The sequence below is a fragment of the Labrus bergylta genome, chromosome 1 (assembly GCF_963930695.1).
Source record: "Labrus bergylta chromosome 1, fLabBer1.1, whole genome shotgun sequence".
Classification (NCBI taxonomy): domain Eukaryota; kingdom Metazoa; phylum Chordata; class Actinopteri; order Labriformes; family Labridae; genus Labrus; species Labrus bergylta.
Window position 1 is genome coordinate 3,572,830 of NC_089195.1, and position 17,882 is coordinate 3,590,711.

The following is a 17,882-nucleotide window of genomic DNA, read 5'->3' on the forward strand; positions in this document are numbered from 1 at the left end:
CACATCTTTAGCGTTATACCTTCAGAAATATGTGAAACAGGCATAGTGTAGCCTTTGCTGCAATTCATTCAGACTTTAATAATAATAATAATAATAATAATAACTTTATTTATATAGCACCTTTTAAAAACACAGGTTTACAAAGTACTTTGACAAACAGCAAAAACAAGAAGAAACTAAAGCAAACACAGAAGAACATAAACAACAGCAAGGACATAACAAATGCAAAATACTAAAAATAATAGAACCCTAACCCTAACCCATAGTGCACGATACCCAACAGACATATATAACCCGACCATTATAAGAACTATATTTTACCCCATTCCTTTCGAAATAAATTAAAAAATATATATATTTCCAAGCACCACTCCGTATTTGCATCATTAACAAAAAAAACAGTACAACATAATCCTTATACTGAATATACCCTGGTTCCAGTTGTTGACAGGTTTTTTAAATGAACAACAATAGGATTCTGCTCGATCTAGCGGCAATGTGACGGACACTATTTTTGTTCATTTAAAAAAAATGTGCTTTTAAACGATATTCGTGCTACATAATTGAGTTTTTAATGTGGTTTCCCTCGCTCTCTGTGTGTTATTTATTAGTCATGATGATGTGTAAGCTCAGCGTCACTCATTCACTTCCAGGTGCAGGCTGCTGCGGTCCAGTCACATTTCAACACGAACTGCTTTCAGCCTCATAAATACGCATGCGCAGTACGGCTGACCCCTCCGGTTTCTGCGTGCGGTGCCACGTTAGTAGCGGTAGACACAAAAAACACAGCTACTCTCCCAACCTTAAACAAGAAAAACAGGCAAAAGCTAAGCTAAGAAGTCGTAGAAAACCGTGTCTGCACCACTCGTCTCTCTCTGTCAGGAAGAAGACAGAAAACTCGACCAACTATGTTGAAGTTTTTACTCGTTTGTACGCTGGCTGTGGCGAGCCGGGCTGAGCTCACCGAGGAAGAAGACGTCCTGGTGCTGAAGAAAAGTAACTTTGAGGAGGCTCTCAAAGCTCACCCAGACATCCTGGTTGAATTCTGTGAGTAATTAAAGCTTCACAATCTCACCGGCTGACATGTAGCTAACGGCTAAGCTAGCTAAATGAAGCTTGTAGATATGTTATCATTAAACTTTGACACAAGTTGCAGCTGTTGGTGGCTAACTAACTAACTAACTAGTGTTATGTTGAATTCTGCACCCCCGCAATTTTACACCACCCTGTTGCTAACTAGCTATTTAATCGCAGTGCAAACTATGTTACAAATGGGCTAATTGTTTATTAAACAGCGTTTTTCTCGGTCAGTTTCCCACCACAAAATTGTACAAGCTAGCCCTTGAGTGTGTAAAAATACGAAACTTAGCACAATGTAGTAACTTGTTTTATTGTCAACATGTGTACAAGTGCAATGCAATATGTTTACTTAACTATTCCTCCAGCAATGAAAAGCTTGCACAGCGCATGATATTGTGTGTTTAAGTGAATGCAAAGTGCCTCCATCTTCATGTTATTAATGGTGTAATAAAGCATTATTAAGGCCGTGTTAGTGAAACATATAAGTTCGGGTTTATTAGTTTCGATTGCTTTTTGTGGTCTCAGTCTGCTAAATCTCAGGTTTCGTGCAATCCAGGATCAAATCCACTGAATTTTTTGTAGCAGTTTACTTGCTGTAATAGCTCACCACAGACTTTAATGGGATTTGCCTGCAGGCCCATCCCGCTTCACTTTTATCATATTGTTGACCTGCTCACATATTTGTTTGACTAATCCGTGGACCAGTCAGGGATAGCCGAGTGGGGAAGACTCTCCAATGAGCTCAGGATGGGAGGGGTGTTAGGCTATGCCCACGTATGTCTTAGCAGGGCGGGATCTGAGCTGGGATGTGGAGCTAGGTTGACGTGTACAAAAGTTCATCTGTGTGCACAGGGAAGTTTTGTTCTTTGTCAATAATTCAAACTGATGCAATGCAGGTCATATAATTCGACGTGTCACTTTTGATTAGGGATTTATCAGCTTGACATTAGTGAACAAACATTTACATGTACAATTGGACACTATGGCTTCTGAATCAACATGCGACACTAGGGCTGGAAATATATCGAGTTTTTAAGATATATTGATATATTTTCAAACAAGGTATAGGGTAAGACAACATCGTTAATATGGATATAGTTTATGTTGCATTAAAATAACGGTCACCTTTTTCTCATCTCACTGATGATGACTGACTGTCTGTTCCTCTTAACCCAATATATATTGAGTATCGCCATATCAATATGTATTTTATTAACAGTGAAAACACATGGAAAATAAACTACCTATTTGTGAATTTAAATAGTAATAAAATAAAAATGTTCTTTAAATACAATGCAAAGAGAGAGAGAGAGAGAGAGAGAGAGGAGGAGCAGGGTATATATATTTCCCAGCCCTAGGAGGTATATACAACTGGAATATAAAGTAGTGAAGTGAACTTTACAGGATAATTAAGATTGGCAAATTAAAGTGACAGGTGATAATTAAAAGTCCCTTGGTATGATTCATAGCAGCAGGTTATGTAAACAGTAGCTTTATAGCAGCCTGAGGGGCCAATCAGGATATGTGCTTTATTAGACTTTAAACTAATATCCTTAAACAAATCCGAATTGAATCATCTAAAAGTTCAAATGGAAAATATTAACATAGATCTGCAACTCTTATCTAATTCACCTCATCAATTATCGGTTTTTAAAATTGTGTGATTGCAATATCTTGTTCAGTTTGTAAAATATCTTTTTTTTTCTGTTTGGAAACTCAATGAGTTTTCATTTATATAAGATAAAATGTAATGAAGCAGAAATGACCCCAAGAAAATGTAGTGATGGGAGAGCAATGAATCCTTTAACTGAATGGTTCTTAATCAACTCTGATGCTTGTGATCAGGTGTTTTTTGTACAGGTGATCATGAAATACATTCATTTCAATGATGTTGTAAATAAAAACCAGGATCATTTATTTGCTAGAATAAACAAATCTTGTTAAAGGTCCCATATTATGCTTTTTCTGGTTTTATATGCTCTTTAGTGTGTTTTCCAAGTGTCCTGTGCATGTTTAGGCACATCTGTGTGAAAAAATTCCAAGAAACACAGCTTCTCCTACGTCCTCCTGTTAGCTGTAGCATTAGCTGCATGTAACGCTCGGTTCTAGCCCTCCTCGATAAAAAAAATTGTCAGTGCGGCGTCATTGTCAGTGTGAGATCACTGATCTAAGCCCATTGGCTCGTTGTGGCAAGCCCTGCAGCTCATGTTGAAATTTCCGTGACGCGTGCTGAGCAACTGACCAATAACGACAGAGCGGATTGGCAGACCAATCAGAGCAGACTTGGCCCACGTGGGGTCTAACAGTGTGGGCTCAGCAGAGTGTAGCTGACGGACTCAGAGCGGAGAGGGAGCAAGGAGGAGCAGTACATGAAAACAGACACTTTTTTCAGACTTTAGCTATTGTGAATGTACAAAAGTAGTTACATAGATTAAATATATGAACCCCAAAAAGGTCATAATATGGGCTCTTTAACAAACAAATAGTTTCTGAGGTTTTCTGCTGTTCGGAAAACTGTTCTTGAATGCCCTCTGGATTATTTTTATAATTGTTTTACTGAATCCATGTCATTCGTATTTATCTGAATCAGACCAGATGGGAATCTGCTAGAATGGGACGGGGATTATCTATTCTCTCAGGGTAAATTAAATATGAGCTAATCAGAAATTCTTAATTAATCGGCGAGGATTTATTTGTTCTAGCCCCTTTTTGATTTGGGTTACTATCAACGACAAGGCAAATCTTTGTATTTGGCTGTGCCCTGCTTAACCTGTTCTTCAAAATCCTGCAGATGCCCCATGGTGTGGTCACTGCAAGGCCCTGGGCCCAGAGTTTGCGAAGGCTGCTGGCACGCTGAAGGCTGAGGACTCAAAGGTGCGCCTGGGAAAGGTGGACGCCACAGAGGAGACTGAACTGGCCCAAGAGTACGGTGTCCGAGGATACCCCACCATCAAGTTCTTTAAGGGTGGAGAGAAAGAGTCACCCAAAGAGTACTCTGGTGAGTGTTGCTATAATTTTCATTTGTACAGTTAAACCCAAATGAGATGCTGAAGGTGCAAACAGTGGTGCCTTCCTGTTCATTAAGACTGTCCTCGTAGATCCTAGGACACAAATCTTGTAGAAACCCTAAATCGGCTCGTATTTGGTCAAATAAAATCACCTCTTTTTGTAGCTGCATTGTACCGAGAGCGACCCAGAAGCAACTGAATGTGGGAGCATAAAGAGATGGAATCATGTTTTTTTTGTTTGTTTTTTTTTAAACAAAGGGAAGAAGTAGTTTTACTCTGACCCTCATGGCCAGACATCTGAAGTCAGCTGTGCCTGAGAGCCGTGCTGTCATGGGCATGTGTGTAGGTGCTCAGCTTGTTTTATGGTTAGGATTCCTTCAGTGATTATTGTTAACTATCTTTTTACTAGTGGCCAGTAGATTTGCGGGGGTCTCCTCTCCAAAACAAGCAACCCAGGTCATTAAAACCGTTTTGTGTCTCTCTGACTTTATTCAATGGGTCTTCATTAAAGCACTTGATTGACTTGAGCTCAAAAGGAGTGAACACTGATCTAAATTGGGACAAAAAGAGTGTAATTGTGTTGTGGTTATAAAGCCTACAACCACCCTGCATTTAAAAAAGGGGACACATGATTAATTTCAGGAGATATGGAAGACATTCAGTGAACTGACATTTTTGAACAAATAGTCAAAGCTGCCTAATGAAAAGCTGAAATGGATTCACCGGCAAATATCTGATTTGGGTGAAAACTTTAATTTAATAAAATAAATCCCATCATGTCACTTTCTGTTTTTATATTTAGTCATATCCCCATTAAAAACCTCATAATAATAATAAGGTGCATAGTATTTGATCATATTAGGTCATGAGTTGCTTCATATGTTGTTTAAGATATTAGATCTGATCATCTTGGCCAAGCTGCGTTTGACTTTCACTATACTGTGAATATGATCTGCACAGCAGCCTAAGACAGTAAGTCAGCCAATCAGCTTTTGGCAACATGACTGAAAAGTAAAATGTGGGCTGGGCCTTTCTTGCACGCTTCTCCCATGCTGACTGAGAAAGCCAGAGGCATGTGCAGTTCCTCACGTCGCTTCTTCTTCACTGGCCAAGCTAGTCTTGGCAGGGACGAGGAGCGTGGGTTTGGAAGTGTTTTTTATGCCTGTGAGTGACTATCCAGACTTCCGTCCAGCTTCTAGAAACGTCTCTCACGTACTAACTGAGACGTTAAAGCACAAAATTACATACTGCATCGCTTCATCAACTTGTGTCTCTGTGAAATTTCTCCTATCTTGCATTGCTGGGCCAGTCTAACAGCCACGTCTTAATATTCAGAAAAGAGTTAAAACAGTTATTTTTGCAGCATTAGAGAGTGGGAATAAAGATTTATATTTTGGGTTTTTAATTGAATTATTGTTTGACATGTCCCTTTTTTTTAGATTTGAAAATTAAAGAGCCACTTCTGTTTTATTGTCATGTGAAACTGTAAGGTTCGTCAGCCAGAGGTTTCAGGAAAAACAGAAGTGGTAGAAAAAAAATGCATGAACGGTTTCTCTGTTCATTCACAGCTTTAGTTTGCTGGAGTAGAAAAAGAGAAAGTCAGTTACACTTCTGCCCCCCCTGAGGCACTGTAGTATTTAAACTGAGGTTAGGCCTATGTTTCTGGGTCAAGATGATGTCTCTTGGGCTCTGATCACAGAGAAAGGTGTATCTCACTTGTCTATAAAGCATGAGAGCTGTACGTTTTCTAAATGATATTGAAACTGGGAAAGTTCTTAAAAAGTTTGAGGCATACATTTTGATGTCCGACCACACAGACGTACTTGAGTTCATGTTTTTTGTTGTCTTGCAGCTGGTAGGCAGGCCGATGACATCGTCAACTGGCTTAAGAAGCGCACAGGCCCCGCTGTGGCTACCCTGGCTGGAGTCACTGAGGCAGAGTCTCTGATTGCCGACAATGAGGTGGCAGTCATTGGATTCTTCAAGGTATGATTATCATCTTTCAAAGTCCAAAACTGGGTTAAATTACAAGTCATCTTCCTATTTATTATGCTTCTTTTAATCAAACACTGTGTTGTTTTCCAAACAATTAAGAACTAATTTTGTGCTTTAAAGTTTAAAAGTGAATATTTATTCCTTGATGATCACACGCACGCAAGTGCCACGTCTAAATCAAAGGTCTCATGTGTCCGCAGGATGCCAACTCCGACGATGCCAAGGTCTTTGAAAAAGCAGCTGAAGCTGTAGACGACATTCCCTTCGCCATGGCCTCTGATGACGCTGTTTACTCAAAGTTTGAGGTGACAAAGGACAGCATTGTCCTCTTCAAGAAGGTGAGCTCGCACTTTTAGGTTCATTTCTAAAATCATCACAATGCTACACTTTCATTTTAAAATAGGTTTTAATGAAGAGAAAAAAGTTTAGAATTCCATTTTTTAGAGTTTCTGTTTCATGAATAATCTGCCTTTTATTAACATGCGTTGAAACACGTAGCCCAAAACCATTCAGGTACACTGGGACTTGTCTGACCCCAAACAGTAGTATAGGCGTAATTTATGGGGGGGGATGGGTGGGTTGCAACCCACCCAATAATCCAAACCAGCCACCACAACCCACCCAATATGATATCATAATTATTGATAATGAATGTTAAGTATTATAAACACGACCATGTGGTAGATTTTCTCAATTTAGAAGTAAATGGTGACGTTTGTATGCCCCCCTCCCACTCTGAGATTTGGTTTTGCCCACCTCAGACCTGTGCTTCCCTCCCTCCTCTCTCTTTATAAGTCTCTCCCCGTGTATGTACGAGAGAAAAAGAAAGCCCAACCAACAGTTTTAAGTTGTTGGTTGGGCAAAATAATAAAAATATCTCCCCCAACAGGAGGTACGCTACTGCTAGGGCTCCAGTGCCACCACTCACGAGTCAAATAATGTTAACTGAACAAAAGTTGGTCCTACTTTCTGCTGTGCTGTGTCTTAGCCAGTTAGCCAGATTCGCTATTCGACTTTGTCATCATTGAGCCCAGGAGAGCTCTGTGCGGTCACTTGATCAGCCAAAGATCGTCTATATACATGAACATGAATGTTCCGTGAAATAATGATAAGGATATCATGTCGATGTTGCTTTTTTTACTTTTTGTATTTAAATTGTGCCTTGTAAGAGCATACCATTCCTACCTGCTCATCTGAAACCTCAGAAAATGACAACGTTTTGCTGCAATGTAAAGTTCAGTCAAGTATACAGTCCTGTTTGATTGTAAGGTGTGTTGTGTTGGAAAGTTGTCTTATATGTTGCTTTGAATTTTATGGTTAAACTTTTGATTGTTGTAAATGTGATTTACGTTATATTTTCACTATGCTTGTGATCTGTCTCTCTACCTGAGCGGCTCATGCAGCCTGTGTGTGTTTATGTTTATTTACTTGAGCAAATATATGAAGTTTATGTCAAAATATTATATATTTATTTATATATATATATATATATATATATATATATATAAATCTTTCCAAGATTTTGTCATGCGGGACATGTCCTCAGACCTGCTTCACAGGCGGAAATCTCAACCCCCCCCAATGTTCAACTCAAAGTTACGCCCTTGAGTATAGTTAACATAATTCTGCGGGGCATTGTAACTGCCCAACTGCCGTTAGTTTGACAACAAGGTCAGCTGCAACTGTAAACAAGTTATTCATTGTATAGTTTATTACAGCTACTCGATGCCTTCTTCCAAAAACGTTAAGCCAAAGGGAAAGATAAATCAGAGACGGACATATTCTAACTAATATGACCCTATGAGCAGAGAAGGTCGGGGTCTGCATCACTGTTTTTCCACAGGTCTGTTTCTGCCTGCACAAACTGAAACACAACCCTGGAGTGGTGAGACTCAAATGGGGTCAGCACTGTTTCCAAAGTTCCTCCATTTCATGGGGCTTCAAACACACTTTTATTTAGTGCTTGACATACTTTTTTTTTTTTTTTGCTCACCAGCCACTGTGGCTAGTGGTTTTTCAAAGTAACTTGCCACACATAGCATTTTCACCAGCCACAATTTTGTTGTTGTGAAATAACATTACAAAACAACATTCTTTGTACATTGGGGTCTAACTTCTTACCCTCACTACTGTTCTGGAACAATCAACAGAGACTGAGTTGTTTTTATCTGCAAGGCTCTGAATGCCCTGACATCTCTCTTCTCCTCCTGCTGTCATGGAGTGATTGATAAAGCGAGAGAGAGAGAGAGAGAGAGAGAGTGGTAGAGAGAAAGACTGAATCGAGCTCAGTGAGAGGAAATGAAGAGCCAGCAGGAGAAGAGTTAATAATAGGGAGACTTGAGTTCAAATCCAGTGTTGGCTGCTCTGCAGATGCCTTTTCAGTATGCCAGTTAAAAAAATTATAATAATAAAAATGCTAAACTCAGCAAGTCTTGACGTGTGACAGCCTTTGGGTGTTTTCTGATCTACCCAGTGAATGACCTCAGCATGTTGACTTAAAGCTGATAAATGCTAATGAGCTGTATGTGAGGTATGGCTTCACACGTCTTCAATAGCTCCTTTTGTCATAGACTACCATAAACAGGAAATCTCTCCTGCGTCCCCTGTTTCCTAATCGAATGAAATCTGCAAAGGTGGGATCTCTTTTAAGCAAGCTCAAGCTCGTCTTCAATCCAGTTTATTGACTGCAACCATTACTCTTAGAATAGGTCATTCAGCGGTCTTATCAGGAAAACCTGTATCACAAGCCAGCCTGTGGATTTGGCTAATGGGGTCGAGGTCCAGTATGTTGGTCAATAAAAATATTAAGCAAACGGGTCATGTGGGGATTCATTCAGTGATATCATTACACCTTTGAATCTGTGACTCAAAACAGCAACCCTTCCCTTTACCAGAACCTGTAAGACTGTGATCACAAAGGAAATCCTTTTCCATTCTCTGCTCACTTCATTATGACAATATCATTTGATTTGTTCATAGAAGAAGCCAAAAGGTTTGCCTTGTTTTCTCAGGGAAAGTCGGGACTGTTAGGGACATATAAAAGAGAAAAGGTCTGAAGATGATGTAAAAAGGGAGATGAGCCATAGTCGCACCTCTTTTTATATTCAGATTTAAAGAACTGATCGAGGACTGATGACGACCAATAACACAAGCTTTACATTGGTTTGTAACCACCAAAATGACTTCAACAGTTCGGGTCAGGGATACAGACGAACATGAGCAAGTTCTCCATTTCACTCTTAACAGATGATTCTATTTCCAGCTGTGAAACGTATAAACATCTAATCAATCACAATATCATACATTTGCAAAAAAGGAAGAAAAAGGCCACACTTTTCCAATGTTACTGTATTAATATGAAAATGTAATGTAGAACTAGAAATGATGGGCTCAGTGATGAGGACTCTGGCAAGACACTGAACCAAACTCACTTTTTATTTTTATTTAAATTCAACACTGTATTCATTGTATTTCTAACGGTCATATCCAAGATGAGTTTTTTTCATGACAATTCATGGTAGGCATTACCATTATTTCACACAATCCTTTGATCTGTAGTAACAGCCTCAGTGTTTTCAACACGAGACAACAAACTTAAAATATCTCAGGTCTTGAGCTATGGATAATCTTCTTTCATTTTGGCACACAGAGCAGGGCTGTCCTCTCACTCTCATTGTCTGCTCTTAGATCCATGTCTATAAACAACCCCCCCCCCCCCCCCCGATACAAACATTGATGGCAGGTGTTGTTTTTATAAACACCAGGGGGATCTTGCACTTGTTTATTGCAACATGAGAGTCAGAGGTTTAGATTTCAGAGCCTTGGTGAGTGTGGCAGCTAGCCACTAGCCAAAGACCCCTCTCCTATTGTGTGCCAGTAAGAGCTGCTTGGCACAGCAGTACCACAGCTATTCTTAAAGTCCACTTGGGCTTCCAGCTCTTTCCTCTGCTGGGGTTTCCAGGGGATTTAAAAGGGTTTTTTCTGGTAATTATATGTTTGGATTTTATAGGCAGATTAGATTGTTGGGGAATAATTGTTGCTAAAAGTTTCCATGTTTCCTTTACAGTTTGATGAAGGCCGCAACACCTTTGATGGAGAGCTGACCAAAGAGAACCTCCTGGCATTTGTCAAGTCCAACCAGCTGCCTCTGGTCATCGAGTTCACTGAGCAGGTAACGACTGGGCATATTGACTCGTGTCACCGTTACGTATTCTTGTCCCTCTTGCACAGTAATGTCCATATCAATAAACCTTAAAAGCCCGGGTGTAATGTCCACATTTCATTGTTTTTGCTTTCTGCAGACCGCCCCGAAAATCTTTGGTGGAGAAATCAAGTCCCACATCCTCATGTTCCTGCCCAAAACATCCTCCGACTTCCAGGACAAGATGGCTGAGTTTAAGAAAGCTTCAGAGGGATTCAAGGGACAGGTGAGTGAACTACCTCTTTTCTAAAATCCTTTAGAACTGTTTTCATTTGTATAACGCATTACCCGCTTATCTTTAACCCAATTAAACCAATAACAAGAGATTTTCCACATAACCCTTTTTTAAATTGATCTTAAAACAAAACACTTCAAGCTTAAGCATTTATTCCTTTGGCAACTGAAAGTCAAGTCCTTCATCTTTTGAGTCTTCTGGTTGTGCATTTGGTGATGGCGTTATTATGTTCCTTTTTGCATGCAATTTGCAGACAGAATTCATAAAGCAAAAGTTGTTTTCATGCAGGAGATAGTTCGACTGCTCCTTTTCAAATCAATAAAAAAAAAAAAACATAATAGCTGGAGTATGACTATCATAACTTTTTGCTCAAATTAGGGGCAACATAAAACTCCTGAGCGTTAAATCAAAGAGTTGGGAAGCCCGCAGATTTTTCGATAAACTGTTACTACCAAAATCTGACCTCTTCCTTTCTCTTTGTCCAGATCCTGTTTATTTTCATCGACAGCGACGTGGACGACAACCAGCGCATTCTGGAGTTCTTTGGCCTGAAGAAAGAGGAGTGCCCGGCCATCCGCCTCATCACCCTGGAGGACGAAATGACCAAGTATAAGCCAGAGATGGACTCCATCACAGCAGAGAGCATCATCAAGTTCTGCACACTCTTTACTGAGGGTAAACTCAAGGTGAGAGAGAGGACGTTAGTTAAAGCAGCAAAAAATAAAATATTTGTTTTTAAGAAAGTCATTCCTTAATCCTCTTAATGTCACAACTTGTATTTTGAGCTACTCATAAGAATGTGCTGTTAACACACATAACCATTAGTTAAAAAAAGATTAGCATTATTGATGTAATGCAATTTATTTTTTTCTGTTAAAGTCCAATTTAACATTTTTCCTTTTTTCCCCCACAGCCCCACCTCATGAGTCAAGACATCCCCGAAGACTGGGACAAAACCCCAGTCAGGGTTTTGGTCGGCAAGAACTTTGAGGAGGTCGCCTTCGATCCATCAAAGAATGTCTTTATTGAATTCTGTAAGAGCCTCCTCTTTATTTCAATTCCACACCTTACAAACAAACAGGATCAACAGTTTTTATAGAGGAGTTTTCTTGCAGTCTGTTGTAGGTGAGAGGTTTGGCAAAGCTTCTAGCTTTGGTGTCTGAAACTCGAATCTCGCCCTCCCTTTGTTTGCCCGTGCTAAGGTCACACTCCCCGCAAATTAATTTGCCACCAGATACTGTTGTTGAAAATATCCTGTTAAATATAGACATGTATTATTGAATACTATTGACGTTTAAATACACTGTGCCAGTCATAGGAGGAGGAGAGTCCTTGGCAGTCACAAGGGAGCGAGGCCATGAAGCCATGTGCAATGCTCATTGTGTGTTCGCCTGATTCCAGCTAGCCATAGACTGTGTATAAATACGTACAAGGGGGAGGGGAAGCCACCGGGACATTGCTTGCTGGATTTGTCAATCGCTTCTGAAGCCTCAGTGTTGCATTTTGGCCGTTGGTTTTTTCTAGGCCTTTGGTTAACCATAAGTGGACGAGAGGGTGGAAAACACTGCAATGCCTCTACCCTGGATGACAGGTTACCATGATGGCAACTTGTCAACTAAAAGGATACCATACACTAAAATCTATTTCACTCTGCATGGAACCATAATTAACAAAATCAACAATATTTTGTATTGAAAGAGAGTTGCAAATTACAATGAAGACTATAACCTATTAAAAAAAAAAAAAAATTACTAGGTTATGAAAGACTTTTCTTATACATTTCAACAATCAGACTTTTTTTTTAAACCATTGAGGGTCCCCCCTGTGGGAAATTAGATAGAATGCTGGTTTGAAGCTCTCTGCATTGCCTTTTACTTTTTAAATGTAGAGGCTATAACCTTAAAGGCTTTATGCAATTTTTCACACTTGAATGTAATATAAATCAAGTATATCCTCTGAAAATAACTCTGTGAGTCATGACTGTCTACAATGGGTGTAACACCCGAGTCCCACTGTCTGTGATGTTTTCAGAATCCTATCTTCAGTTTGTTTACATCGCCCCTCCCCTCACGTATAAAAGTTGTTTAATTGAGGGACTAGAGAAAAGAAGAATAACATACTGTACTCACTGCTTAACTGTGTTTCTAGATCACGCTCATTTCAGGTCAATTTACATGCAGTGTGAAGATACATATAAAGACTTTAAATGATCAATCTTAGTATACTGTCTATGTTTTTGTCATGGTAAAACACTTGACTGACTTTATTTTTTGATTCTTTTTATTCCAGATGCACCTTGGTGCGGACACTGCAAACAGCTGACTCCCATCTGGGAGAAGCTTGGAGAGAAGTTCAAGGACAGCGCTGACACCATTGTGGCTAAGATGGACTCCACAGCCAATGAGATCGAGGCAGTCAAAGTCCACAGCTTCCCCACTCTTAAGTTCTTCCCTGCAGGAGATGAGCGCAAGGTGAGTGCTCAGAACTATCTGAATATTTTCTTTGTCTGATACATCTGTTCCATAAGCAATCACAGAATAGACAGAGTTCACCTCTTATACTCAGGATCATCTGCAAACCTCTCCATTTGTGACCTGTAAGATTGCCCCTTGTCTTGGGTCAACCCTCTTATTCATTTCCTGCCTTTGCAGCTGTGAGTTATGGTGATCCAGCAGCTTTTTGGACCTAAAACCACTGCCAATTTGGCTTTCCAAGTGTCATTAGTGACTCTTGATTTACCAACGTTAACACGTGCAGAAGAAACCCGAGCTTGCTGCCCTCGTTGGTTCCTGCACAATAATGTTGCTGTGTGTGGTTCTCACAGATTTCTGCCGGATGACTTCACTCCCACTAACACTGCTCAGCCTGCACCTGCCTCTCTCCATAGTGCTCTTTTAATGAAAAGACCTTCACGTGCCAGCCTTCAGTCTAGTAATCTTAAATAAGTGGTATATTCTGGGGCTACCCCGTAGTAAATCCAGGGATTAGCCTAAAACCTCACTTAGATGAAGCATGCAGAATAACCAAGAGGAGGTTAAGAAAGGGTGAAGTGGCAGTTATGAGGTGCTGTTATAGCAGGATTAAATATTTTATTTTGGTTGCTTAGCAGAAGTCCTTTGTCCTTTTCATGCACCACCTTATTTTAGCAATTATCCCTTTGGCTTGTGGCCTTGTTTATGCTCCCATCACCTCTGGACGACTTCTTGGCACCATTTGAAAACCAAGTGCACAAAGTTGATTGGCTGCTTATAAATGGCATCGTCAGGTGTAGAGGGCTCTGTGATATGTTTGTTTTGCGTTCATGCTTTGCACTTTACAAGCTTGTTTTGGGTGGTGAGAATAAGAAACACAATCCCGTATGTTAATCTGAAATAATGTCTGATTGGCAGGTTATTGATTACAATGGCGAGAGAACATTGGAAGGCTTCACCAAGTTCCTGGAGAGTGGTGGAAAGGACGGCGGTGCCCCTGCAGGAGATGATGATGATCTGGATGCAGAGGTAAAGATGATGCATTGTCACACTCCATTTAGAGAAAAACATTCAAGATCACACTCAGGATGTAAAGAGACTAGGAACATACATGACCATGTATTATGTGACAGAAACCAAAACAATTGTAGCAGCTACTATTTTTAAAGATTAGCTGCCCTGTGTGTATTTCAGGGTTGATTGTTGAGTCTTTACCTTAATCACAGTGTTGTATAAAGTCAAGATCTCAGACTTGTGTGTCCCACAGTGAAATCCATGAATCAGTCGTTCGTTATTTCACAAATATTATCTGAAGACACTTTTACAAACAGCCAGTCTAGATTGCACTCTTTGGTATACGAAACCTCCTTTTGAAGGCATATTGTGGCATCATGTCGGAAGCTTCCCAAAATAGACTGAAGGGACCAACTCATTAGGATCTAAGACTGCAACCTTAGAACTGACCCACTTCTTTCTAGGTGGATGTTGCCAACTGATACACAGCGAGGAATACGATTTAAGGGATTAGGTTGGCAGCTCAAGACCATTTCCATAATATTATTTACAAAGTATGTATGGATGTAACATTACACCTTTTTCCTAAACCAACTACTGTTGCAAAATGGTCTAGTAAACATTATGTTAAGTTGTTAGTTGGTGAAATTGGTATGTATTAACGTTCGACCGTATCATAGTCAAAGATACAGAAGATGCATTGATTAGCTCTCTCATGCATTCATGTGTGCAACAACTACATCCATGCTCGTATGGGAGGTGATGGGGTCCTGTTTACTTCACTTTCCCACTCCACCATTGTCACCACACCCCCTTCTCAAAAGTCTAATTACAGCCCAGTTGAATGGTGTGCACTAATGCCGTCTGCAGCTGTTGAAGCTATTTTCCGGCATTTGCCTGGAGACCTGAGCCTCTGATCAAATCTGCACGTGCAGCTCTGCAGTCGACATTAGGGCCATCCAATGTCTTGCACGGCCTCTCAACCCCGCCAGTCCTTAGACTAGACGTGAGAAATGGCTGTGCAGAAAGATGTCATCTATACATCATCAGCCTCCCGGTGGCCATACTTGATACTGCTTCACAAGGTTGAGTAAAATGGCAAAAAGTATGGTATACTTAACACAATATATTATTGTATAAAAGGTGATATTGCTGCCAGTTTGAGCAGAATCTGATAATGATAGGAATTCAAGGAATCTTGAATAAACCAGAATCCATATTAGTTAAATCTTAGACTGTACTTAGTATAAATGCACTTCGGATCACATTTTCAAGACTGTTCTTTTTGGTACGGATTGGGTTTGTTTTTAAACAGAATTAAGCAGTTTCAGAATAGAAATCGGTCGCAACAGCTTGGCTTCTTTGTAAGCTTATCGGAGGGTTCGAGCATGCAGGAGCTGTTTTAATGAAAAACCCTTCCCTCTTATGGTCTCCAGGATTTGGACGATGTGGATGAAGGACAGGACGAGGACTCTGATGGCGAGGGTTACGATGAACATGACGAGTTGTAAGAGCTGGCCGTGAAGAGAGAGAGAGAGAGAGAAAGGAGACGAGTCCCGCCCCAACCCTTCCAACAAGTCACCATCACCATCTTCACTTCCTTGTGGACCTTCCCTGTCCTGTGAACATTAACATTTCCCCTTTAACTGCCTTTCAGTCAGTCAGTCAGCCGGCCTTGCTAGCCAGCCCACCAGTTAGTCAGTCTTTCTATCAGAGACGGGGCCATTTTACCAGCCACATCTCCCAACTTCACAACTTCTCATCGGGTCAGACTAGGTCCTGTCCCACCTGGGGGGACTCTGTGGAACGGCGCAGCACCTCTTTAGGAGACCTCAATGCCTTCTACAAAGCTCCACATCAGCTGTTTGCCTTGTATATTTTAAACCAAATGTAAAGATGGCATTGATATCCAGTTTTCAAAATGCTTGTTCCTTTTGAAAAAGACTTGCAAATGTTCAGTGTGGGTATAAGTTAATTGAGTGCTGTAATCTGTATTTGTAGGTAAGGGGGGGCTTCCAATGTTCGTTCCCTCTAATAGAAATCCAGAGGACCAGAGTTTAGTGTGGCGGTTTTGTAAGGACTGATCTCTCAGGGGTCAAGGGTGCCATCTTATAGATGTGTTTATTTGGCTTCACTAAAATAACCCCACAGAGCTTTTCCAGTGTAGCACAAAGGTTTCCCCATCTGTAGCTGAGACCAATTATTTTTTCTCTTTTGGCCGGGGAAAGTCGACGTCGTAATCGTTTCTTCATTCCCAAATAATTTCTCATTTAAGTCTCCTCATTTTGGCACGGCTACTGACTATTTTCTAAAAGGAACAAAAGTTAACTTTTTTTTAGGGGGAAATTCTATTTTATTTAATTGCTTTAAGTATGAGGTTTTCTTGTTTTGTTTTTTTATCGTAGGATTTGTCATTTTTAACAAATGTACCATTGTGCCCAGCTGTAACCAGTTGGCCCTGCTGGGGCAGAGTTGGCCCTTTGACATACTCTCAGACCTGGGATTGTTTTCTGGAGCCAGCTCTGATAGGTCGCACTGCATTCATGCCTAATCAGAGATTTCTTGTGGTTACTAAAGCGGGCAGAGATTGGTCGAGTTTACTGGTCAGGTTGGTCTGAGAGAAGTGTCCATTATATCTAAAGCGGGGAGGGAACCGTTGCACAGCCCCACCCCTCACCAATACTGTACCTCCTTCATCCCATGAGGCTCTACCTAGCAAACTTGATGCCACAGCAGTGTGTGCGTTTGTGTGTGTACGATGTGTGTGTGTGTGTTTGCTGTGTGAATGGTGTAAAAGCAGTTTGATTAAGAAAAAGGATGACTTGTTAATATGTTCAGGTTGTCCATGAACAAGGGATTGATTGCGCTGTGTGTTTGGCAGGAAGAGGAGGCTTGAGTAGAGCAAGGGGATGGGTTTGACAGCTGTACAGCAGTGGGGGGGGACTAAAAGCATTCCATCATATCCAAATCGATGTGGAAAAAAAAACATGAAATGGTGGCCAATAAAATAAAAAAATTACAAAAATGAATTGTCTCCTGTTTTTGGTTTATGTTCAAGTGCAATTTTAAATTGAACACATGTGAACCGTGGAAGTGAAAAGGCCTTAACACTCAATTGATATCTTCTAACCCCCAGTGAAGGGCCTGCTGCTTGCCAGCAACAGTTTCAAGGTACTTCCACATTGGCTTGAGATTTGAAACCAGGAGGCCATGTCCATTTCTTAGACAGGATGCCAAGAAATCATGTTTACTGCAATGTTGAAACAGATCAAGTGGACTATCGGAAACAAAGATCTGAAGACCTACATAGCTACGTGGCTAAAACACATGCTCTCACCTGTGAGCTTTAAACACGTCTAGGTAGCCTATAAAGAAAAGACATTACAACGTCTCAGACCCCATTAAGACAATCTACAGTTCATCACTGATGTCTTGTTAGCTAACATTTCATGAAAAGAAAGGCAGTAATGTTCACAACAGCTAGCTGTGGTTCTGACTTTCAACTGACTGAGACGCCTTGAAAGTGTTCAGAGGAAGAGTATTTGATGATCTAGCCTTTACATCCAGGTGTACTATTTACAGTTTATGAATTAATGAAATTAGTAGTTAGCTTAAAGCTAAGCCTAGATTCTTGTAGTTTTTTTTCCACTCGTAACAGAAAACACCAAGTAGAAAACCTTACTGAGCTCAGTTAGAGCGTAAAAACGGTCTGTTATTGTCTTTGCTTGAATTCGATGATAAAGATGTCTTGAGTTGACAAGAAGAATCAGGGATGAGGTGAGCAATTCAGGAGTAAGTCAGCTGATGTTTTCAGTCAAAACTTACTATATATTTTGAAATTTCCCACTGTTACAAAATAAGTGTTATATTTCCTTATG

The 17,882-nt window shown here is 40.4% G+C and overlaps 1 protein-coding gene across 1 annotated transcript; it reads left to right on the forward strand.

The window, feature by feature from the left end:
- Positions 1–727: 727 nt before the first annotated feature.
- Positions 728–17,033, forward strand: p4hb (prolyl 4-hydroxylase, beta polypeptide). Its single transcript, XM_020652221.2, has 11 exons — positions 728–1,047; positions 3,872–4,078; positions 5,941–6,074; positions 6,284–6,421; positions 10,150–10,254; positions 10,385–10,510; positions 11,005–11,205; positions 11,433–11,553; positions 12,809–12,990; positions 13,909–14,019; positions 15,441–17,033. The coding sequence occupies exons 1-11, from the start codon at positions 909–911 to the stop codon at positions 15,513–15,515; spliced, it is 1,539 nt and encodes a 512-aa protein (XP_020507877.1). The 5' UTR covers positions 728–908; the 3' UTR covers positions 15,516–17,033.
- The last annotated feature ends 849 nt before the right edge of the window (positions 17,034–17,882 follow it).